The 25,116-nt window shown below is 48.3% G+C and overlaps 1 protein-coding gene across 7 annotated transcripts in view; it reads left to right on the top strand.

Annotated features, from left to right (window-relative positions):
- The window catches only part of Cracr2a (calcium release activated channel regulator 2A), a 119,062-nt gene extending 94,389 nt beyond the window's left edge, over positions 1-24,673 (top strand). For 6 of the 7 annotated variants that reach the window (XM_005378721.2, XM_005378720.2, XM_013511550.1 and 3 more), the window contains 7 exons: positions 2,122-2,455; positions 5,233-5,365; positions 7,833-7,914; positions 7,986-8,100; positions 17,445-17,546; positions 19,471-19,547; positions 20,733-24,673. In XM_005378721.2, the coding sequence (XP_005378778.1) occupies positions 2,122-2,455; positions 5,233-5,365; positions 7,833-7,914; positions 7,986-8,100; positions 17,445-17,546; positions 19,471-19,547; positions 20,733-20,817 (928 nt within the window). In that variant the 3' untranslated portion in view covers positions 20,818-24,673. The remainder of the gene's footprint in view (positions 1-2,121; positions 2,456-5,232; positions 5,366-7,832; positions 7,915-7,985; positions 8,101-17,444; positions 17,547-19,470; positions 19,548-20,732) is intronic. The other variant, XM_013511552.1, reaches the window with a different exon arrangement.
- Positions 24,674-25,116: the final 443 nt, after the last annotated feature.

The following is a 25,116-nucleotide window of genomic DNA, read 5'->3' as shown; positions in this document are numbered from 1 at the left end:
AAAATGAATTTAGTCACGCTAAGCTGAGGGTATTATAGAATGTCAGCAGTGCTTAAGAATTTCCCAAATAAAAAACCTTTTCCTAGAAATGCTTTCTTTTAGAGCCTGTATAAGTGGCTGTTTTGTTTCTGGTCGACAAGCCTCTGGAGAAGCATGCTGTGTGTGCGTGCTGCTCATGTTGCACCCAGATATCCTCCTTGCCTGGGCAAAGACAGTGACAGTGAGTGTGAGTACTCGTCACGCTATGGTTACTAGGCTCGATAGTGTGGACAGGAAGCGTGCTGGAAAGAAGCCATTTGGCTTTTATTGAAAACTGTGATTTTTATAAGTAAAGGGATAGGTGTTTGGCTTGCTGTAGATTTCTTATTTTCGGTCAAGGGATCCAAATGAATTCACCATTGTTATGAGCAAGCACTGCGTCTTAATTGATCTTTCAGAATTACAATTAATCTTAGAATGGTGGTGTTTGCAGTTGGTTTTATTTTTCCTTCCTATTGTCTGTTCTTGGGAGCAATAAATCCTATAAGCCAGGGGTTAAAATAAAAGGTGTTTCTGTGTTCTGTATATTCTATGTTCCTCACTACATTTCTTCCTCCCCATGTCCTGTCACCTCAATACTTCATCTTTGTTGAATTTGCTTTTCTAGTCTGTGTGTGTGTGTGAGAGAGAGACAGAGAGAAAGATAGAGAGAGAAAGAGATTCAGGGACAGAAAGACTGATGCAGCGTGGGTGTAAGGTCCTACCTGTCAGACTTCAGCTCCCTTTCAGAATTCTCAGCTTCAGTTTTTTTCATAAAGACCTAGAAGGAGCTCCCTTGCTCAGGAGCCTCGGTGAGGCCTTTGCTCTCCAAACTTCCTGAAAATGCCACCTGTTCTTGGTGTGTATCCCAGAGGCCTGTTTTTTTTTCCCCTCCTCCCACTGCTCCTCTGTGGTGTTCCTGCTCAAATGTGTCAGGAAACAAGGGTGCACTTCTAGGGACAGAAAGAAGGAGAGGTGGATGGATATTCCTTCTGGCCCAAAACATTCTCTCTCTCAAGGGGCAGCTGCCTCTGAGGTGCAAGACACCTGCTATGAGAGGTCAGGGCCCCCCAGAGCCATGGCACCCCATACTGTGGAGGGCACTGGGTGAACATGCCTACCACTGAGTTGTTGCAGTTGTGAATAGGCAAAGCAGATGGGCCACCTTTGCAGTTTCATTTGTTTCCTCAGTGAGGAACCTGAGGCTTGCAGAGTGGAAGTGTCCTACCCAAGGGTGTGCAGTTTATAAGGGCCAGTGCTGGGAGAAGAATGGGTCACTTGATTGCCAGTCTGGCGCTTTACTTCCTTTCTTCATTACCTTTACTTCTTCATAGTGCTCTCCGAATTTGTAGAAGTGTGTTTATTTGGTCATTAATGCCTTAGACCTTATGTTAGCCAGCTTTGCATTGTTGTGATAAAATGCCTGAGAGAAACTGCTGAAAGGAAGAGAGGTTTATATTGATTCAGTTTTCTAGGCTTCAGTCCATGGTCAGTTGGCTCCAAGGCAAAAGCATCATGGCGGAGTGACATGGTGAAGGAGAGCTGTTCCCTTCATGGCAGCCAGGAGACAGAGGGGAAAAGCCCAGGAAGAAGTGGCTGGGCACAAGACAGAGGCTTTGTCCAGTGGTCTGCTTCCTCTGAGGCCATGCCACCCACACCCTACTCAGCTGTGAACTCTTCATGGGATGACTCTATTGATGAGATCGACACCTTCCTCATCCAATCAATCACCTCTCTAGACCCCAGCTCTGAAGACTGCTGCTTTGGGGATCAAGCCCTCAATGTACAGGTTTTTGGGGGAACATTTTGGATCCAAACTACAACAGACCCCCACTAAACCCAGCATGCATGTGGACAGGCCCTCTGCCCATCTGTTCACAGCTTTCTTTCAGTCCAGCCTGACCATAATCTTTCATTCTCATCCTCATCATCAGGCACTTAGTGTTAGAATGAATGAGCTAAAAGAATGCTAGCTCTGTAGTTTTTCTTTCCTGATTTTCTTTCTCTTCTCCAAAGGCCTGGTGCTTTTCAGTTGTCTTTCACAAAAGGTATTCTATAATGGAGGATATTCCCCCACTTTGTGTTTCTTCCCCATCCTGACAGCCAGTCCGAGGAGGAAGAAGATGTATTTAGCATTCCAAGAGGGAAGGGCTCCCTGGGCCTGGGTGCATGCCCCCTCACAGAAGAGGAACCTGAGACCAGCGAGCCAGGGGCTGAGAGTCCACTCCGACGGCCACTTCGCAGAATCATCTCCATCGAGGAAGATCCCCTGCCCCAACTCCTGGATGGTACCCTTGAGCAACCACTGAGCAAGTCCCCTGAAGAGGAGGGGGCCTCCAGTCAGGGGGTAGAGGGACCAGTCCAACAGGCCCCACCCTTGACACTCTCCCCCACATCTCCCCGAGGGCAGCCTGTCGGAAAAGAAGCCCTCTGTCAGGTAACAGCCCAGCCTACCTGCTTTGTGGGCATTGTTCTGTGATCTGTCCTTTGCCTTTGCACCCAGGAGTCCCAGACGGCATTCAGGAAGTCAGCACAACAGGTCCCGGGATGTGTCACATTCCTATCTTCCAAATGCCCCTTTCCCCTGCTTGGCTGAGTGTGGTAGGAGAGACTTGGGCGCACTGATGAATTCTCTGTGTTACCTTTGCTGTTGGCCCCATTCCCCCATCCTGTGCTCTTTTCTGACTCAGGTGCAAAGCATTTATTGAACGCCTACTTAAGGCAGGCTTTCTCTGGGCTCATACCATGAAGCATCAGATACTTTCAAAGCTGCACATGTACTCCTCTCAGCAGGGTTGGTCCCTGCTGGAAAGTGTGTGCACACTCATTTCCTCTTGGTTCTTAGTCAAGCAGCCTACATCCCCCAATTCCCTGCCTTTTCCTCCCTTCAGAGAGTCTTTGCTCTCCTGCCAAGCCTTCCTGCTAAATTCTGCCAGGAGACATAGACCACATATATTCTTCCTCTGGCTCAAGATGGTAATATCCTTCCTCTCATCTGTGACCCAGGCCTTGAAACAAGCTGCTCAAGCCATCAGCCTCCACTTGACCTTCTGAAACAGCTTCAGAAACATCCACTGGGAGGTGCAGGAGACTCTAACCCTGCACATTGTGCATCCTTGTGGAACTGTAATTCCTAGCTTTAACAATTAGTATGTCTTACTTTTCTATTTTTAAGTTTTTTAAATTCAGAAAGGCATATAGAAGGGAGGCAAACACACAGCTCCTGTGGCCCAGCTAAGTCTCCTCACTGGCCCCTGCTGTAGCTGGGGTATATCACTCTCTCTTGCAGGATGTGCAGGCTGAGGGCCTGGCATAAGCAGGGGCTCACCACTCTTCCTGGGTGAGTCCTGCCTGAGGCTGTACCTTCTCCATTTGCTTTGGGGCCTACAGAAGAAGTGCTCTAAACAGGGATAGGCAGCAGCCACAGGGCTAAGAATTAGGCATCTCCACCACCAGGATCCTTCAGGTACCCTGGGCTTCACATTCTTCACCTGTGCTTCTGCCCAGTGTCTCAAACAAATGACAGTTGGAGATACAAGGATGAGAGGCACCAGCATCTTTGTGCATCACATGAATAAACAAAACAGGACAGGAACATCATTTTTGAGTGTGGGCTTTCTTTTTATTTTTTTTTTTTTTTCCAGTATCGGGAATCAAACTCACAACCTTGAGCTTGCCAGGCAGGTGCTGTGCCGCTGAGCTAAATCCCCAGCCCCTTGAGTGTGGGCTTTAAAAGTTCTTTTAGTTTAAATTCTGTAGTTGACCTTGAATTCCTTCCTAAGTACTGGGTGGAATTTATTTCTCTGCAAAAGACTGCCAATGACTTTCTCTGAAACTCAAGTACTGCTAATATCAACTGCCACTCCATTATAGTATTTGCTCAAGGACAGGAGCTAATTCCCCCAATTCACTCTCAAATAGATGTCAGAAAGATTCCTCTGACCAGGCAGTGCTGAGCTGAGCTTGCAGGCAAGACTCAAGTGAGCAAGCACTCGCAGAAAGGAATGGCCACTGGGCAGAAACAAGGGACACCAAGCTGTGTCCCATTCATCTTGTGTCCTGAGCAAGCCCACTGTCTTGGTTACTTTTCTCTCATTGCTGAGACAAAGTACCTCATGCCCAGAAATGAGGAAGGAAAGGTTTATTTAGCTCACAGTTTGTAGAGGTTTCAAATGGAGGTTTCCATAAAGCAGAGTGGCACATGGCAGAGGGCAACAGTTCATGGGCGCAGAAAACAGCAAAAGCAGCAAGAGCAAAAAAGGAGGAGCAGAAACTAGCCTCTTTCCCTCCCTTATATTGTATGAAGGCTCCCCACCCCAGGTTGGGTGTAGCACTTACACCCATAATCCCAGCATTGGACCATGAATCAGTCAAAATCTCTATAAGCCTGCCTTATGACTGCATGAGGCTTTAGGAGGCCATCAAGACACAAACCATAACACTCACCCCTTCCTGGCTTTTAGAGTCCCTGACTAATGGGTGGTCCAGCTCCCTGCACTGGCTCCTGGAGCTCTGGGGAAGCTTCAGTGGCCTGTAGGAAGCCACAGTGGCCTCTGAGAAATTGCAGTGGCCTCTGGAAAGCTGCAGTAGCCGGGCATCACAGCACATTCCAGCTTCCTGAGTGGCTGGTACCCAAGGAAGACGGCTACAAGCTGAGGAGAGAGAACAAGAGAGCCATATGAGGGAGGAAGCAAGGGGCTCCATTCCACCCCAGCTTTCAGTGACAGGGCAGAAAAAAAGAGCTCTTCAGCCCAGCCTGGATGTCTCTGCCCCTGTGATATGGTGGCCTTCTCTTCTCTAGATCTCCTTCTTTCTGGGAATGGCCCAGCGGTCCTGTCTACCTGGAGAATCCCTGCCTCCTCTAAGTTGCTCTCTGTTCCCCCTCTGCTCGTATAGCTCTCCAAGTATTGTGCTTCTGTGATTGTTTACATGCCCGCCTCCCCAACTTCCACATCACCAGGGTCTGCCTCCCCACCCCAGGGTCACAGCAGCCGGGCAACACATGTCGGTGGTGGCTGTTTCTCCTCCCTCCTGCTGTGGGAAAGAGCCTCTGTGCCCAGAGCCCAGTATGAACTGCATTCTGAGCCTGGGGCAGCCTCTCTGGTTTGGGCCCTCCAGGAACCATAGGCAGAACAAGAAGGATGAGTCAGGTCAACAGCAGGGACTAGCAGCTGTGCCCAGCAGGTGCCCAGACCAACTGTCTGTGACCCACAGGAGGAAAGCTCGCCATCCACTCCAGACCGACTGTTCAAGATCGTGTTTGTGGGCAACTCAGCTGTGGGGAAGACGTCCCTCCTGAGGAGGCTCTGTGAGGACCACTTCTCAGCAGGCATTGCGGCCACTGTGGGTGAGTCCTCACCCAGGAAGGGATTTTAAGCCCTTGGAAGGATATGTGGCGCTGGCTGGTAGGGACACCGGTGTCTGCGGTCCTCAGCAATGGGCTGAGTGAAGCCCACAACCTCATACCACCAGGCTTTGATCTGGGTACCCCAAGACAACTTCCAAGTTTCATCTTGGGCCAAGCCAGCTTCCACTTCAAGCTGTCTGAGAAGCTGGACAACCTTCCAGTGCCTCAGAGCCCACTGAGGGAGATTTCCTTTTCTTTCTCCCACTTTGACCTGACTCCACATTTCTCCTACTCATGGACCTCTGCCATAGGCCACAGTTCTCCATGCTTACCGCTGGGCCTTTTCCTGTACTTCCTTTTCGTGCTCTGCATCCTCCTGGCCCCTCCCTGTGCCCACTCCAACAACAGACTAAAAGCTGCCCTACCCATGACAGAGCATCAGGGCCCTGAAGGGAAGGGGGACAGAGCCCGAACCGAACCTCGGCAAGGTGGGCAGGCTTGCTCTGTGCATCCCTCTAGTCTGACATCCACCTGGTCTGTGGCAGGCCAAGGATGAGTGTGTGTAGCCCTGAGCAATGGGCCTCTCCTGCCAATAGGATCAGGTCTGTTTATTCTTCCTGCAGATGGCCCTGAAATGGAAAACTCTGAAAAAGAGGAGATCAGATTAATTGCACTTCCCAGGGGGTCAATTATGGAAGCACCTACAATTTAGGAATGAGAAAAATCAAAAGTTCTATATCTGTAGTACCATCGATCACATCCACCCTGCTGAGGCAGCCACTTAGATTAGTTTCTCTACCACACAGCTTGCCTTGCCTTGTTACAGTGACAGTGAGGAGCTGTCAGTGTCAGCGAGGAGCTGTCATACAGAATGCTCCCTGGAGGGAAGTGTATTCGCTGATGAGTCTCAGACCCCTAAGGCCAATGCAGCCCAACCCAGCACAAGGCTCTGGCGTGCTACCTCTCCAGGGCACAACTGCAGCGCATCCAGGAGTGGGGACTAGATTCTCCTTCCAGGATCACTTACATTGCCAGAGTCTGTGGTCTCCCACATCCCCATAAGAACTCAGTGGCCAGAACTCTTGGCTTTTGATCCAACTGTGTGACCAAAAGTACTCTACCTGCTCCACCACAGGACCCTACCTACTTTTCAGTAGTGGCTGACGATGTTTTGGATGACCACTACTGAAAAGGTGATGTTTTGTCCATGTAGATCACCAGAGGTGGAAAGCAGCTTGGAAATAGCCTATTGTAAGAGAGGAAACAGGTCCCCAACAGGCTGATTATTGGGAACTAAACTCCCTAGCTCCTAGGATTCCAAGTCCAGTGCTTGATCAGCTGCTGTCCCTGTGGCCCTTGCCAGTCCTGTTTCTGAGTTCTTGGGACATGACCCCCACAGGCCTTTCAGAAGGGGGGATGGGACACTCTGCAGTTCTAGAGTTGGCCTTCAGACTTTTGGAACACCATCTTGCATATGTGAATATTCTTACAGGTCACAGGAAAAGAATGTTTGTATCAGAGAACCTGTGTCAAGATCCTTTTCTCTGAGTGCTGCTATGGGGTCCAGAATGCCTGTCATTGACCTTGTCCCTCTTTCTGGGGCAGATGACCCCAGGGTGTGTCACCCTCAGAGAGATGCTTGTGATGGCTTAGAGGTTCTAAACCCATCAAGGGTAAATGCCACATTTAGTTCCCTCCCTTACCTCCTCTCTCCTTTCTCCTCTTCCACACATCTTTAGATTGGCTTACAGATGTTTTAAAGCATGGCCCATCCCCCAGGATATTTGAATTTTATTAGGAGAACTTTGAAAGGATTTTAGCCAAAAGAGAAAGAAAGAAAGAAAGAAAGAAAGAAAGAAAGAAAGAAAGAAAAACAAAGAAAGAAAGAAAGAAAGTTAGAAAGAAAGAAAGAAAGAAAAAGAAAGAAAGAAAGAAAGAAAGAAAGAAAGAAGGAAAGAAACAAGAAAGAAAGAAAGAAAGAAAGAAAGGAGAGAAGAAGAGGGAGGGAGGGAGAGAGGAAAAGAGAAGGAAGGAAGATTGGGAGAAGATTGGGAGTACAAGAGGGAGGGGATACACTGGCCTGCATCTTCACTCCCCCTTCAGTTTTCCCGTGAGAAATGAATCCGTGAAGGGCAGTGTGGTCTGCACTGCACATCGCCTTCCTGCACGGGCTCTGACTTGCCCTCACACAGTGTCACTGAAGAGGTCACGGGCTGCAACACAGTGTGAAGCCTGCAGCTGAGATAGGCTGAGTGACTGATGAGGGCCAGAGTAAGGAAGTGGGAGACAGGACCGGAGCTCAGGTCCAGCGCTCTGTGCATCTCCCTGCAGCGCCTCCTGGGAGGCGTGAGGACAGCTTCCTCTGGGCCTGACGTGATTCCAGACATGGGAGGCTCACTTCCTGATTGAGAAGTGAAGATGCCCCCAGCCCCGGGAGCCCTGATGACAGGCCCGGTCCCCCTGACAGGAATTGATTACCGAGTGAAGACGGTGAATGTGGATGGCTCTCAAGTGGCCCTGCAGCTGTGGGACACGGCTGGACAGGAGAGGTGAGGAGCTGTCCCTGAGGTCTGGGCTGGGAAGCAAGGCTTGTAGGCCTGACTGTGGCCTCTCTGGGCAGGTACCGCTGCATCACCCAGCAATTCTTCCGAAAGGTTGATGGCGTCATCATCGTGTACGACCTCACAGCCAAGGAGTCATTCCTGGCAGTCCGGCAGTGGCTCAGCAGCATAGAGGTGAGCTGGCCCCTTCCAGCGGCTGCGGGCCCTCTGTCCTGCCCCTCTCCCTCCGGCTCTCTCCTTCCCAGGACCAAACAGAGGCAGGTGTTTTTTGCCTGTGCACGTGAGAGCCTGGTACCAGGTTAGGGACTGGGGGTCAGGAGCTGGTGCAGACCCTGCCCGCACAGAGAAACACAGACATCGCCTGTGCTGTGGTTTGAAGGCCTTAGCCAAGACTCATGCTGAAATGTGACTCTTACTGTGAGGTGTGAAGAGGGTGGAACTTAATCTGACTACAGTATTTGGGTGGTGTAGAAAGGAGGCTGTGAAGGTTGTGCCGTAACAAGAGGGGCTGTGGCTGTACAAGAGGAGAGGCCTGAGCTGGATGTTCTTTCTGGCCATGTGATGCCTTGCGCCACCCTGGGACTCTGCAGAGTCCTCACCACACTGAAGAGAACCTCACCAGATAGAGCTGTCTAAGCTTGAGCTCCCCAAGCTCAGAGCAGTGTGCAGATAAACCTTTATAAACTAGTCACACTGCGGTGTTCAGTTGTGGCAGCAGGAAGGGGACTACTACTTCCTGTAACTGTGCCATTACGATTACTGTGAGTGAGGCAAGGGTAGACTGGAGTAGAGGTGCAGAGCAGGGTGCCCATGAGGTTCCCCTGAGAAGAGAGCAGTGTTCAAATTGAGTCACAATGGAGCTTGTCCTCATTCTCACCACTCCTTGCTCAGCCCCGCATCTTGCAGGTGCCAGTGCTCCCGGCTGTGCCCTGCCCAGTAGCTTCTCAGTGCAGAGTTTGAGGCCTGTTTCACAGCCCTCACACACCCTCCAGGGGAGGTCATTCTATAAATATGCACCTTTGGGCTCCTCCCAAGTCCAAAGGCCTACAAGGGCACTGAGCAGCTGCGTTCTTCAAGTCCAGGGCTAAGTGTGAGGCTCTACCTGCTTGGTTCATGCTTGCAGTGTGTTGCTTTGAGAGGGCCAACGACCTCTTGCCCAAACACATTGTTCCTCTACTACCCTGATGCAGGCTTCGCAAGGTCAAAGGCAGCATAGACAAGCCATGTATTGCCTCTACAAAGCAGTCAAGTAGGACTTCCCATTGCCTTCCCCCAGCAGGATCCATCATTCATTCTGTATTTGTTCAGAACACTGCCAGGCCCTGCTCTAGGGCCTGGGAATTATACAGCAGACAAAGGAGACACACTTCTGCCCCCATAAGGCTTATCTTCAACCTTTGCTGTAGACCCGTCACCTGCTTATGGCTCTGTTGTAACTCATATGCTTACCCACCTGTGTCCCCCACTGGGCCCTGTGCCTTCTGAGAACTGAAGCCACATGTTTGTCACTGTAACCCAGATGCTTGGCAGGGGCCCTGCCTACCGGTGCTCAGCTGATCCAGATATGTAAGTGGATGTTCACTGGAGTTGCTGATCTCTTCATCCCTTTGGCCTTGAGACCTGATTCTTCCCACCAAAATCTGTTTTTGTGTCACTTTAGCTGGGCCACTCTCTGCTATTAATCTGCATCCTTATTACCAAGAAAAATAAGAGAAAGAATGGAAACCAGATTTAAGAGTAACTCAGAAATTTACTTAATGCAAATTATTTCTCAAAATTACTTTGCATAAAACCCTTACACATGCAAAACTGTATGTTTTGAAATACAGTGGATTATCTTTGCACCAGACTATTAAGAGTAGCAAGTGGTATGGATAAATGTGGCAATTCCTGTTTACAGTGTGGAATTTATGATGTGATTTTCTTTCCCTTCCCTTCTCTGTCATCCCCTCCTCCTCATCCTGCTGGTCTTCCTTTCCTTCCTTCTTGTTGGCAGAACTAGGAGGAGCATTAGGGATCCCTTAACCCATAGTTTTCACACTCTTGTCTCTGGAGCCTTGGAAGCTGATACATATTCCCTGAGAGTAGGGCAGGGCAGGAATGTCTAGTGACTTCAGCTATGAGTATTCATCCCTTTTTGTCATCAGATCTTCTTGGCTTCTTTCAGTTGTGCATATTGAGGGTACAGGTACGTTTTACTAGGCAAAGGAGTTTCCCTGTGAAAATCCCAATTTAGCATAATCTAGCACACTGGTTTCATCTAAAATGAAGAAATCAGGGTCATAACTTCTTCAAGGCCACCCATTCTTTTCTCAGCCACAGATATTCAATTGTCTGCCATCTAAATTATGATATATCTTGGAACTGGGTAGAGGCAGTCCAGAAGTAATGGAGGTAGATAGAAACAAATTTGCAGGACTGTGCGCTCTGCTATTATTAGGGGTATAGTTTTTATGTCTCCTGTTTCCACAGAGGACCTGGGATCAAGAGAGAGAGTATCCAGTTGGACTTGGTAGAGATGAAGAAATCTCAGAGGGCGGCTTGGAGTAGTCACTATAGGCAACTGTTACTGAGCAGTGGATATCTGCCTGTTCCTTCATGGAATGAGACAGACAGCACCATCAGCATGTGCCTGGGAAGATGCCCAGGGAAGGCTCAGAGCACCCAGAGGGGTTAACCCATACATGGCTAACTCAGAACTCTGCTAATTCGTCAGCTTTTCATTGCTGTCACCGAGTACCTGACATATACTGTCAGGGCCCTGGCCTTGGACCACTGATCTCCTGCTCAGAGGTACTATGACAGAATAAAACACAGATAAAATATATACACAAAGGGTACCAGAATGTTCAAAGTCCAATGATGGGCTAAGACCACAAGTCGTGGTGCCTTTGGCTTTTATTAGGTGTACAGTTTGATTAGGGGATGTGCTGGTGAGCTGCAGGAAGTGGTGGGGGTGAATTGCTGATGTGGTCAAGGTTCAAGAATTGAGGAACAATGCATTTTTAGAAAAGCACACAGAAATAGATCAGGGTTAACTAGTACCCCGATTGTCTGTTAACTACAATTATTGAGCTAGACAGAGTGTACACAAGTTAAAGTCCTCAGCTGCCATGTTATCTTGCTTTGAGGTGTTAGAACTTCACAGACTATTTACTAGCCTTGGCTCTAGCCGTTGGCTTAAAGATTAATCAATCCTTAAGCCAACGGGGAGAGGGGTCCTTGCCATAAGCCATGTAGTCCTAGGACAGACTCAATTTATTTATTAATATTAATTTTTGCCTGTTCTGTACCATGTCAAGCTGGTTCTCAGCAATACACAACTGAAAGGCTCATGGTTCCAGAGGCTTCAGTCCATGGGAAGCTGGTTCCAAGACAGAAACAGCATGGGGGAAGGGTATGACAGAGAAAATCTGCTTAAACCATGGCAGCCGGGAAGCAGAGAAAGCAAGAGGATCCAGAGAGAAGAAGGTCCTGGGAACAGGATATACCCTTCAAAGGCACATCCCCAGTGACCTACTTTCTCCCAATGGTCCATTTGGCTATGAACTCATCATGATTAATCTGTCAGTGTGGTTAGTGCCTCCAGGATTTCATCACATCTCTAGGCCCCACCTCTAAACATTGCTGCCTTAGGGATCAATTGGGGACTTCAGGAGACCCTTCATATTTCAACCAAAACAGTAGGTGTGGATAATTTGCAGTTTGAGTTTTTCTTTTTTTAAAAAAAATTTAGTAGAAGATATAAACTCTCAAGTAATGATTCTCACCCTGGGTAAACATGAGAGTCACCTGAATAAGACTGGCACCAAGACCCTCTCTCCCAATTAGAAGGATTCAGGGCCTAGGAAAAAAAGTTAAATTTCTTCAGGTGATTTTAAGTCTCAGCCACCATGGTTTCCAGCCTAAACAAGGGGTCAAACTCCAATGTACCTGGGAGTCTTCTGGAGCTTTGTCTAAATTTGGACTGATTCAGCAGATCTGGGCAGGGGTGGCAAGGTTTTGCATTTCTTACAGATTCTTAGGTGAACCCAGTGCTACTCATCCAAGGGCCATCCTTAGAGTAGGAAGGCAGTGAGTCATTTTCAAAGATATCCATGATCCCTCACCAGAAATTTGCTGAGCTTGACCCACAAGCCCAGCACTCACTAGGCAGCCTGGGGGACCTGGATGATGGACTGGGAAATGAATTCAGCTCAGTGGCACAGGGTTTCCAGAGCAAGTGTGGGAGGCTATGTCAGATGGTGGCATGTGTGTTGAGGTGTGGAACAGAGGCATCAGAAATGCAATTATTCTCCTGATTCTTGAAAAGCTAAGTCATTCCACCTTGGCAACCAGCAATCGGAGGTGTCAGGTGATAGATTAAAACTTGACATCTAATTTGATCTTAGGGGAACTGAAAATAATAAGTACTTTATATTTGTGGAGCACCTTATTTTTCCAAAGAGCTCCAAGCACTTTACCAACTCCCTCGCCTAGGAAGGAGGGTGGAAGGGAAGCTTTAATAATAGTCTTCATAGTTCTGAAGCCTTATTATTAACTGAATGGTGGCCGGCTGTTCTCAGTGCCCCTTTCTTTCTCAACCTGAAAAGCAGCACAAGAAAAAAGAGCTGAAATTGCCATACATGGGAAAGACTCTCAGATCAGCTTGTGTGGGGTGGGAACAGATGCTGGGGGAGGCAGTGGAGTCCCTGGAAGGAAATTCTTGCCATGCCAACTCAGCCATTTTCTGCCATTGAACTTTGGCTAATCATACGAGGAGTGAATGGAGCAAACACTCTGAAAGGCTCCTTCTGGCACTGAACTCTCTCAAGGGACCCTGAAGGAGCAGGAGTACGTGAATGGTAGTACCCTCAGAGATCCTTCCAGCTCAAAGGGAGCCAAGAGCACACCTTCAGTGTTAGTCTGTTGTTTGTTACTGTAACAAAATACACAAGGAAAGCTAGTTATGAAGGAAAGTTTACTTCACTCACAGTACCAGTGAATCAAGAGCACAGGAGCCTGCATGGCCTGGCTCTAGTGAGAGTCTCTTGTCTGTGTCACAGCGTGGTGGATCCCACCATGGAAGAAGTGTTTGTGAGGAAGAGATTGAAGTACAAAACCAGAAGCCACAGGGGTGGGGAGGGGCTGGCTTACTCTTCCAAGAAATAAGCAAGGTCACATGAAAACCACCTTAAGCCCTTCCAAAGGAAGCACCTCAATAACCTAAGGCCCTCCCCTGGCCTCCCCTTGTGGAGGTCACACCTCCAACATCAGCATATTGAGAAGCAGGCCAACCCTTGGGGACAAATTCATTCAAACCATCACACTTGCCCTGTCTGATGGGGTGGCAGGGTCCTACCCTCTGGACTAGTCTACTCAACCCTACCCAGTCCACACCCCATATCAGCAGCTTCACCTGCAGGCCTTCTGCAGAAGAGGCCCGAGCTGCTCCCAGGCACATCTGTGTTGGTTTTCTGTGCTTGGGATAGGAAGTAAGAGCAGTCAGCCATCCCTGCCAACTGCACTGCCACCCACCCCCTTCTCCTCTCCACTCCCTGGAGCTAGTCCAGCCATTCCACCACCCCAGAAGAAACTGGCTGGGCTGTGAGAGTCCCACACTAAGACCATGAGACAAACAAGACATCTGAAGATTTTAAGCCCTGTATCAGGTAGAGATAATAGAACTGAGTCCAAGCCTGTGTAGACTCATAGTTCCCCTGAATCCAGATTATTGACCCCTGAGGTCTGCATTCTTGGATGCAGAAGTTCTTATTTTCATCTTCTGTGTCATTCTGGTAGCACTACACCATTAGGCCTATAAGCTGAGGGGGCAGAGCATAACTGGGATGGTTAAGCCAGAGACACCAATATGTCTGATAAACCCATGTCCTGAGCTAGAAGAAAAACTGGAGATTAATTTTATGTGAACCCTTTTCACTAGGTGAGAAAACTGAGATCTGCAGAGAGGAAATAACCCCTAGTGCCTACCCCTAGTCAGTGGCCTGGTCAGACCAGAATCCAGGGCTCCATCATTGCCTTGTGCTTCTGTCCTGCCACGTGGCCTATGGCTGAAATCTCCTGCTGAGAAACAGGTGTTCATCTTCTTTTCAGTCCTTCTTGCTCTAGTCTCAGTGCTGAGCCACTCAAGGGGTTCTGGCCCACTTTGCTCCCTTCCCTGTGCTGCGAACTAAATCTCTTTCTGTGATCTTTGTCCTCAGTGACAATGTACAGCACAGAGCAAAAAATAGCAGTTTGATTTTTTCCCACATTCCAAGTTGAGCTTGAAGTGCTAGCAGTTTGAAATGCATTGCACAAATAAATCTTGTTTTGACTCATAGTCCAGGGGGTGGATAAATATGGAAACCCCCAAGATATAATTTTGCAGTCATTTTTTTTCTTAGCATAATGGCATGCTTTAATGTGCTGAGAAATTTTTTGTTCTGGTTCCAGAGAAATAGCAGCACCATCTCAGCTAAGTGCTTTTTCATGCCTCTCAGCAAATAGATATTAACATGTGCATGCGCGCGTGTGCACGCACACACACGCACACACACACACACACACACACACACACACACACCCTACAACTCACCCAGCCCAACAGCTGCACATCCTGAGCTGAATGCCAATCCCAAGCTCCAAGCTGACAGCTCTAGTTATTTAAAGTCAGAGATGGGTAATCTTTAGAATTTCAACAAATCTGTCTTCCAACAAGCTCAAGTTCAGAAAAAGGCAACTAAAGTGATTGAAGGTGTAGAGAGGGTTGTCTGACAAAAGGTCCTAGAAGAGAAAACAGCTCTAGAAGCTGATTTTACAGATCAGGAATTAGAGATTTGGAGAAGAGCAATCAGATGAGTCATGTGAACAGATGGTCACAGAGCCAAAGCACACCCCAAGTCTCCTAAGAAGAGGTCATGTGTCATTCTGGTCTGTCACATTTCTGGAATTTTTACCAACATCTATAACAATATTAATAGCAGAGGTTGAGTGAATCAGGCTTTTTCACCAAAACCCCAGAAGCTTGAAAGAGACATGCTTTGGACTTTGAAGAGGAAGTATTGTGCTTGGGGTGTGGCTTAGTGGTAGAGTACTTGCCTCGCATCCAAGAGATCATGGGTTCCATCTCCAACACCGGAAAGAAAAGGGGAAATATGTGTAACCTAGTGGGTAATTAGGAACCTTCCTGTGGCGAGTAGCAGTGGGCCAAAAACCTAGTGATGGGTAGGAAATGTACAGCATTTAGGCAGATAGTTCAAGACTTTTAGGGCTGGAGGGGACCACGGGGACCCACATGCCTACCCAGCCTATCCCTCTGCCCCTGTGTCAGAGGCTGACCTTGGGCCAGGGTGTCAAGGACCGACTTCCTGTGATAGGTAGCACATCCTCTGGTTTAATGTGTGTTCTCTTTCATTTTTGCCATTCCTCTGGAAGTAGGCTTCATTCTCCTTTACCCATAGCAGGCCAGGCCCACAGAGGGGAAGCAAATTGCCCAGAGTGGTTGTGTAAGAGAGGAAAAACACAAACAACAGAAACCATAACTCAAGCTGGGTGTTTTGCTTTCTCCTGCTGTATTTTATTTTTATATCTAGAAATTACTTTTTAAAAGAAAGAAGAAGACTGCCTCCTTTCCTGAAAGGCAGCACTGCTGTTGTGGTACACAAGGCCCAGATGTTAGACTTACAATTCGAACCCCGCCCTGTCCCTCTGGGTCTCTCAGTATCGTCATCCCCTCCGCAGGGGCAGGAACCACAGCCATGGCCCCTTCCCAGTGAAAACAAAATCCGGTTCAAATTCTGTCCTGAGATTTCAAGTCTGATGCTCATATTTTCAGAGAATTTCCATGTCAAGAAATCGCACAAGCCTTAGTCATTCCTCACACATCAGCATACAAATATATCTTTCTCATGTGCTCTAAACAGCAAGCCTTTGGCCCAGTTCCCTGCTTCTTCTTCATTTCCTTTTCTGTGAAAAATTCTTTGCACAAGTATTCAGTCACCTGGCACAGTCAGAAAATGGGGAGACTCCCATTAGCTGACTCTTTGGCTAATAGGGAGCCACAGTGGTGAATTTTTCACTTACAATCTACTTTACACATAACTGCAGTGCATGTAATTTAATTTATTGTCAGTAGGTCCGAAGAAGGCACTGAGATCTTGGAGGGGCTCTGAGTCATCATTGAGAATGTTAATTCCCATCTTAGCAATGGATGCTGTTTTTAGAGCGTTCTGTTTAGTAAGATGCTAGGAGGTAGAGTGGTCATAGGAAATAAGAATCCAGATAAAAGGGGTGGAATTGTGGACCTATTGGCTGACAGGGCCTTGTACCTTAGTGATTCTGTTATTGGGTTCTCTGACCCTAATGTTCTCATTTAGTAAATGAGAATTTTTTTCTACCATTGCACTGCAGTAAAAATGAATGTGCAGATTAAGGAAACTTTGAGGCTTTAATTTTAAAGGTAATTGCATTTAAATTTAAAATAGGTGTTCCTGTCAGGTGGACCTCAGACATTTATTTGAAGTGCTGAGGCAAAGTAGCTAAAGTATTAGCAAAACTAACTGCTTGTAAAGTTCTGTTATTCTACAGTCCCTTCTATTTAGTAAAACATTTAGCTAGAGTGAGTAACTATTAGTTACCAAATTATGATAAAAAGCTCCTAATTAAATATTTCACAAAGTAAAAATAACAGCCTTTTAAAATGTGAGTGTTACCATATTTGCACACTGAACAGCTGCCAGTCCTGGGCCTTTGTTCCCCTCCAGGAGAGGCACGTTTTACCCCTTTCCGGGAACAGGCAGAGACTCCAGGACACGGGCCCCTGGTTGATGTGTCCCAGCTGAGCCGGAATGAACAGAACTGATGCTGCGAGTGAACCCATGGCTTCTGGCCGAGCAAAGGCGGCTGCTGTAGCCTCGTGGGTCTCGCTCATGCAGCTGCCTTCAGAGCCTGGGCTCGCAGTGGCACAAGTCTGTGGCGCCCACCTCGTTAGGCACTCAGCAGTCCTGTATGGAGGTCTGTGGATCCCATGTGATGAGTCAGATTTGATCGAGCCCTCGCGGAGCCTGTGTGCCATTATGAGGCCTCTGGAGATGCCACTTCTAATCCAAGTATTCTACAGAAGAGTTCCAAACCGGGCTAATTTCCGTGCTTCATTCCACAAGCATGGTCACTTGAGCATGCCACAGGGGGCACTGTAAGCCCTAGAAAAGGATGCAGTGTTCATCAGTGTCCATTGTCCCCCCTTCCTGCTACCTCCACCCCAGGATAGCTGGGGAGCCTGCATGTCCACCCAAGAACCAAGGAAAGAGCAGGGGGGGAAGTGGTTGTTGCCCTAATGGGGACTAGGAGGCAGCCAGAGGCCTCTGGCATCATGCAGAAGTATGGTAAACTGAGGCTTTTGCAGGAGGCAGCTCTCCCTCCTGTGTGCCGGCAGAGGACTTGCAAACCAGATTTTACCACAGCAGCCAACATTTTAAGCCCGTCCTTCTGGGCTCTCCTTATGGAGCCTTTCCTCAGCTGGGGGATTATCTGTTCTGCAGGAGGCTGTGGGAGACCGTGTTCCTGTTCTTCTGCTGGGTAATAAACTTGACAATGAGAAGGAGCGAGAAGTTCCTCGGGGCCTGGGGGAGCAGCTTGCCAAGGTAAAGCATCGGCCTTCCTTTTCTCTGGACAGGCTGGGAACTCCCAGGCAGTCCTGGCTCCTGTGCTTGAAGAAAGACACAGGTCCCAAGATGGGGTTGTTCGGGATCCACTAGGTGTAGGAAATTATCCTAAACTTTGTTTCTTGGGACACAGAATTATATATATGATAGTAAGAGGTTATGTATTTCAGTCCCTTCTCTGTGTCATCTGCATTTGCACTTGATTACCTTCAAGGATGAAAATCTCACTACCCACAGGGCCACTCTGTTCCTCCTTGGGCCACTCTGCTAGAGAATCATTGTTTCTCTCAAGATGGTGCTTTGAAGGTGTGAACTCAAGATAAACTCAGGGGAGGCACTGGGAAAGCCTACTGTAAAAATAACATCAGCCTCTGGCCAGGAATGGACCAGTAGGGCTTCGTGGAAGCCAGGCAACAAGACAAAGCTTATTCTCGGGCTTCTCTTTCATGGAGCTGTGTATCTCCATGATAAGACGGGTGCTCCCCAGCCCCAAAATTCTGCAATTCTTACTGCATTTGCCCTAAACAGGGATTTGGGCTCATCAGAGTTTTGGAGAAGTTCACAGATGATGAGATTCAAGGACAAAGGATGAAGAAGAGCCTGCCAGGTGTCTGTGTGGAGGTCATCAGGTGGATGTGTCTGCAGTTCTGAGATCCAAATGCCCCAAAGAGAGAAAGGTTCTTGTATATTTCATTTGGCAGGGAAGTCTGACCAGAACTGACACAAGCCTATATGGTTTTAACTGCACTGTACATGAACATTCGTGTCTCACTGAAGAAATATGAATGTATTTGATTATAAGGTGGCATCCCAGACCTTCTGAGGGTATTATATAATATGTATTATCTTTCTATAACTAAAAAAATTCTGAATTCCCAAAGACATTTAGATCCAAAGATTTTAGCTGAGGAAATACAGACCTATATTATATCCCATCTTCTCTTTTTCTCTTTTCAATCCATGAGAAAAACACTGAGATGGTAGTTGAGTGACTGCTGTACGCTCCTGCCCTGACCCACCCAGGAAGTCTGACAGATGGTCCCAGAGTTGGGGCTGGACCGCACATGCACGGGGAGGTGACGGGGCAGAGGATGAGGGGGCCTGTGGCTCTGCGTGGAGACAGCTGGGTTGCAAACAGTGTTGGAACCATGACTGCTGAAGTATTCTCCCTCAGGTGGCCCTAGCCCTCCAAGACCTCAACCTCCAAGGAAAGAGCATCTCAGAGCAGGAACTGGTGCCATCAGCATTGCTATCACGGAGTGAGCAATCCGTTAACGGAAGTGATAAATGCACTGCAGAGAGCTTTGGCCCAGGGCCCGTGCACACAGTGCAGCCTCCCTCTAGTGTGGCGAGGGACAGTTGTCCTGTGTGTGTGCTCTGACAGCCTGGCAGCTGGGGTAGTCATTAACTGGCATGAAGGAGAATCCAACTCTAGGGCTTGTGACATCTGCCAGGGTCCCCGGAGCTCCAGGGTCCTGGGCAGAGCATGCTGCTGCAAGCTCTACCATTCACTAACTGCATGACCAGAGCAGGCCAGCCGTGTGCAGCACTGGCCTGAGTTTCCCTGCCTGAGAAGTGGGAAGAATATAGTCTATATGGCCTGTGTGTCTCTGGCTCCATCCCAGGGCTGCGAGACTCAGAAAGTGTGCGCATTCTTGCAAATGGAGCCAGGCTGTGCAGGGTTGTCTTACGATCCTTATGACTCACCTGGGTGCTTACAAACGGAGCATCAGACAGGGAACTGAGGGGCCAGAAAATTACCAGAGCCAGAGTAATGACAGGGTTGAGGAGCTAAAGGGTCTGTGACAGCAGGTGAGGCCCTAGGAGGAGGCAGACAGGGCATCCCTCCAGGTCCCTCTAGCTCTCCAGTACCCTCCCGCTAGCTCCTGTTTTATGATTCTAGGAGAACAACATGATCTTCTATGAGTGCAGTGCCTGTTCTGGTCACAACACCAAAGAGTCCCTGCTCCACCTAGCCAGGTAAGGAGACTCATGCAACAGGCCAATGCACATGCTGAGCCCAGCTGTGCCAGGCCTGCTGGATGCACTACATCCCTTCTGCCCAGACCATGCCCTGGGCCTCCCTCTCTGTGTTCCCCAGCACTGTGAATCCAGGCTGGGTGGCCCAGACCTCTGTGTGGGATGTCAGCCATCAGGGGCAGGCTTCTGAAGCACAGCAGTGATGATGAAGAAGCTCCCTGCTGGTCATCCTCCTTCATCTGTGAGTCTTACAGGTGGCCTTTTGCAGGAACCCTAGGAAAGGTTCTCTTGGAGGTCCCTCAACACTGTACCTAGTATCTTAGCAGGGATTATTAAGCAACCAGCTGGGAACAAGCATGGGTCTCCTGAGGAGAGGATAAGGCAGGGCTAGGAACGAGAATCAGTCAGAGGTCTCCACAGTTAGGATGCTAGAAGAACAGGTCACACAGAAAGACTTGTTCCTTAAGACCCTGTCTAACCAAAAATTAAGAAAACAGAACAACTGTGTGTAGCAGAGAGATCAGGGTTAAGGGAGAAAGTCCGAGGCTTTTCTCTGATACAGACTCAGTGCTTCACTGGGCCTGTCAGAACACCAAGCTGACCTTTCCTGTCCCATCAGGTGCTTGTGAAGGTCGGGGGGGGGGCCATATGGTGAAAGTGCTACAAAGACATAAAGCAGGTAGTATGCTTAACATTGTTTTATTCCTTTGCCTCCTACATTTAATCTGGATCTGTGGCCATGAGGCCCAGGCCTGTGAAGTTAACAATGGATAAACCTGTGTCACAAGCCTGTGTGCCAGCAACTGCAATAGGATGTGGGACTCAGAGACAAAGGCACTGTCTCTGCCCTCAAGCAGCTCACGCTCTGGTGAGAGAGAAAGCTAAAGGAGAGTGCACTGCGATGCTGAGTGGTAGGGACAAAGGTCAGAGTGCAATCAGGGACACTTGGGTCAAAAAGAGAGTAGATGAGGAGGCTTCAGGGAAGAGGTGTCCGAAGGATCCATGTTGACTAACCTGTGGCCTTACAACTAGTTACGCCCTCCACTGCCCAGGGGGAGGCACTCAGCGCTCTGTCTGACTCTGTGAGTATTCTCTGCATCGCTCTGATGGCCTCCCTCTGAGGGTGCTGGGCTCCTGAGCCTAGCAGATTCTCCACAGCTGACCTTGTCCCTTCCCCTTTTCCAGGTTCCTCAAAGAACAGGAAGACACAGTGAGAGAGGACACTATTCAAGTTTGCCGTCCCACCAAGAAGAAATCCTGCTGTGGATGACAGGAGGCCCTCAAGGACTGGGCACCCCCAGCCCCAGCCTGCAGGGCTGCTCTGACCCTGCAGATGGGCTCCTGTGCCACAGCCCCTGGCAAGGCCCACCCAGACTTCTGTCTTTGTTGGGGATTTGCCTTCCCTAGAGGAAGGGAAGCCAGTGGGTCAGCCTGCTGCTATCAAGCATCTCTCCTAGATGCCCAGAGTCCATTCCTTTCTTTCCCCTCCAGCTTGGTTTCTTGGGGGAATGAAACAGGTGGGCCTTTCCAGAAAAACCACCAGGTGCCTTCTCTGCCTCCCTTCTCCCCTTGCCCTTAGGAGCAGTTCTGTTGCAGTTGCCATGGCAACTGGGCCAACTTGCTGCTTCCTGGAGGCCAAAGATGCACCACTTGGGTGATGCCAGAGTTGCTTCTCTTGTTTTGACCCCCATTCTCCAGAGGTCAAAAGGGTACTCTTGGCACCTGTTTCGTGGACCTTGACAGGGTTGAATTGTTGAAAGAAGCAAATCTCTGCCCAGAGCCTCTGCTCCTCCTCTATCCAAAGCCGCAGAGTAGCCTCCTGGTGGTCACCATGCCCACGGATTGTCTCCTTTTGGGTCTCTAGAGCAGTGCCTCCCAACGAACCCACAGCCTTTTCTGCCCACCCCCAGTGACAACCTTGACTCCAGGCTGAGCTAAGGGTGACAATTTATGTCTGGAGTTAGGGAGTCGACTTTCTTCCTACTTAACTCTGACTAAGAGATGAAGAGAAAACAAGGGGGAAAACCATCTGCTGCTAAAGGGAGCGACCATCCCTGGAGGGTATAAGTAAGGTATAGACAGCTATATAAAGCTATGTTCTAAAGTGCCTCAAAATAGCTCTGAAAAATCATGCGTGATGATTAATGGAGGAGATTGACATGCAGGCAATGTGGCCCAGCAGTAGGGCCATAGTTACTGACTTCGTTTTATTTCCATTTTTGCAGTAGAATGTATTCTTCTGTAATGTTGGCACTTTGCTGGTGTTTTGAAAAGTGACTAGAGTGTAGCTGCTGGCTTTGACACAGGCTGCTCGGACAGAGGGAAAGATCTGGGTCCCCATGAGAGTCCTTCCACTGGAGGGGGGCTGTTTCTACTACTGGAGTGCCCCAGGCATCACTGGATGGGAGCTGGGGTGCAGGCAAGGGCATTCATGCTTGTCCTGGGTAGGAGACCAGATAAAAAGATCACAAGATCCATAACAACTGCAGTTCTGGACTGCAGGCCCAGGTGCCACCAGGAAGGCGGGGGTTCCAGACCCCAGTGTCTGGGCACGCTGAGCAGAAGACAGTAAGAATGTCTTGAGGTCAGGCCCCAAGCAGATGGCTGAAGACAACCCACACACAACCAGACAGAGGAGAGGCCACTAACTAGAGTTCCTAGGGGTATTTCCAAGCCTCCTCCCCAGACCCCAGAAAGAGTCAGCCCCAAAGGGTCACCAGGCAAGAGGCACCTCCTTTCTGCAGACCTCTCTCGCTCTCTGTGTCTGTCTCTGTCTTTCGTCTCTCTCTGTCTCTCTCTATCTCTGTCTCTCTCTTCCCTCACACTTGCAGGGACCAGAAACCCATGAGGTGAGTGTCTGAAGGTCTGGTGCCCTCTCCCATCACAGTGCAGGTGGGTTATTCCACACTTGGGAGCTTCCTGCTGAATTACTAATGGTGGTGTATGCATTTTCCATCATTGACTGACTCCAGGTTCCCGTACAAGGTTTGTGAGAACTTTTAAGAAACTCTTGTCCTAAAGGAAGGGCAGTAGTGATGGCCTCATCAAGGGCTATGGCAGGAATGTGTATGTGTGTGTGTGTGTGTGTGTGTGTGTGTGTGTGTGTGTAGGGCAGGGGGAAACCAGGGTGGTCATAGATCAGCTGCTCTGCTTCTGACCAAACACAGAGATGGAACTGGGATTATGGGTAAGCAGACTTTACCTGGAGCTCCCTAAATACTCAGACATCTTTATCCCCATAACTTGTCCCAGCCTCGGGTTGCATTTTCCCATTTATAAAATGCCTTCAAGAGTTTGCAAGTCATGCGGCAACCCTGCTACCTGTTGTGGGGGGGTAAATGCCACCATTCTTCAAAGGCCTGGCAGAGGAAGAGAGGGTAAGACCTCCACCAGTTTCAGGAGACTACAGGGATTGTCTTCAGGCCAGGCCTCTGGGGAGCTTCTGCTGCCTCCTTTTGCAGCCTCACTGTAGAAGAGTGGAGAACAGTGGCTTCAGGGGAACTCTGAGAAGTCCCTTGTCTCCTCCCTCCTATCCATTTAAGCCACCAGGTTGATCAGAGCCACCCTGGAGGTAACCTTGGCCCAGTGGCTAGCAGGATGCCCAGAAGAGCCTTCTGGTTCTGTCCCATTTGCATTGCTATAACAATCTCAAGCCAGTCATCTAACTGAGCTGTCCATTCATCCACAGTCTAGGTATCAACATATACCTCCCCCGGGGCATCCCAAATGTTAAAGGACATAACGGATGTAAAGTACCTACCACAGTACTCAGAACCTCATAGGTGCCAATAAGCAGGTGTATGTTTTGGTCAGCACTGAGTTGCTGTCCGGTCTACTTGCCTTGCTTTGGTTTTTAGGTTGGGAACCAGCTAACATTTAGCAAGCATCTACCTGAACCGAGTCCATTCACAGACACCACCTCTTTTGAGCGTCTCTCTGCTTGGCCTATCTGCAAGGTTCTGAGCTCAGATTTGACCTCACCATTTGGCCTCATGCCCTTTGTTCCTGGCTCTCCTGTCAGTGCCCACATCCTGGCAGAACCTGTTACTTGATTTCAGCCCTGATCCACTCCCCACCTTGTCCAGGATGCAGACAGCAGCTCAGACCTCAGGATGGCTCTGGCTGTTTACCTGTGAGTGGCAAACGCTCTCGTTCATAGCCACTTGTTGCCCTGCTCCCGCAGGGTAGTTTCTTATGCTCTTTTGGGGGTTTGCCACTTGCCTTTAGCCAAGTGTTGCTGGTACAAGAGCTCTAGCACCACGCCAATGACTAGGCTCAGCTCATGTGGCACATGTGTTTCCCTGCAGTCTCATTAGGGTCTTCTGTTCCCTGTACATCCTAGTTCTCCCTCTTTGTCCTGTATTCTTTCCTGTCCTTAGGACTTGCACCAAGTCTTGGGCTCCCTGCTGTCCTCCTGGGTCCTCTCCAAGGTATGTATATGTGCTCCATTAAAAACGCTGGACCCTTTGTTCCTGCCCCAAGCAGTCACAGTTCTGGAGGATCTTAAACCCATCTCAGCGGAGGTACTCACCAAATGGTGGCTCTAAGGCTGTATTTGCTTACTAACAAAGAACTCTAAGGGAGGCAAAACTAACCAGAATGAAGGCGTCCAGAGGGTTAAATAATAAACACTACAGTGGTCATGGAGGTTACATATTTAAGATGGAGCTGCCTCCTCTCCATCAGAGACCTTGCTTGCTTCATGCATTTAGAGACTCTTGCTTGCTTTCAGATATACTTGCAACAGGGACGTGTTTGGGATGTCTTGGGTCTTTTTCATTATGAGGTGCCCTCCTTTGTCTGCAGTATCAACTTTTGTTTTAAAGTCCATTTTGTCTTGTTATCATAGCCCCTTTTCGTTGCTGTTTGCCTAGTGTATCATTTACACTTATTTCCAGCTTATTTGTGTCGTGAATCTAAATTGAGTCTGTTGTTGACAGCATATAGTTAGATCACTTTTAAAAACCTGTTTTTTTCAATTTCTCTTTTAATTGGAAAGTTTAATTTGTTTGCATCTAATGCAGTTGCTAAAGCAGGATTTAAATCTGCTGTTTTGCTGTTTATTTTCTACACATAATCATCATTTTTATTTCTGTATTCTTCCATTACTGCATTCTTTTGTAAAATATATATATATATATATATATATATTCTTCTAGTGAACCATTTTAATTTTTTAATTTTACTTACTGTATAATTTTTACCTATATTCTTGGTGATTGCTCTGAGGATTACCATTAATATCTCAATTTATCAGCAGTCTGTTTGAATTAATAACAACTTATTTTAAAAATATATAAAAATGTTGCTCCCGTGTGGTTTCATTTTCCCTCCCTTATGTTGTTATTGTTACAAATTACATCATCACGCATTTCAAGCTTATCAACATAGAATTATAATTATTGTTTTATGCAGTGGTCTTTTAATGATAGAGAACAAAGGAATTTTAACAAAAAAATTATACTGTCTTTTATGTTTAACTATACAGTTGTTTTTGCCAGTGCTCTTTCTGTGTGCATATCAACTTGGATTATTACCTGGTGGCCTTTGTCTCAGCCTGAAGAACTGG

This window comes from Chinchilla lanigera, unplaced genomic scaffold (genome assembly GCF_000276665.1).
Source record: "Chinchilla lanigera isolate Chin_1 unplaced genomic scaffold, ChiLan1.0 scaffold00012, whole genome shotgun sequence".
Lineage (NCBI taxonomy): Eukaryota > Metazoa > Chordata > Mammalia > Rodentia > Chinchillidae > Chinchilla > Chinchilla lanigera.
The sequence above is the reverse complement of the archived record's forward strand: the minus strand, read 5'-3'. Positions and strand labels throughout refer to the sequence as shown.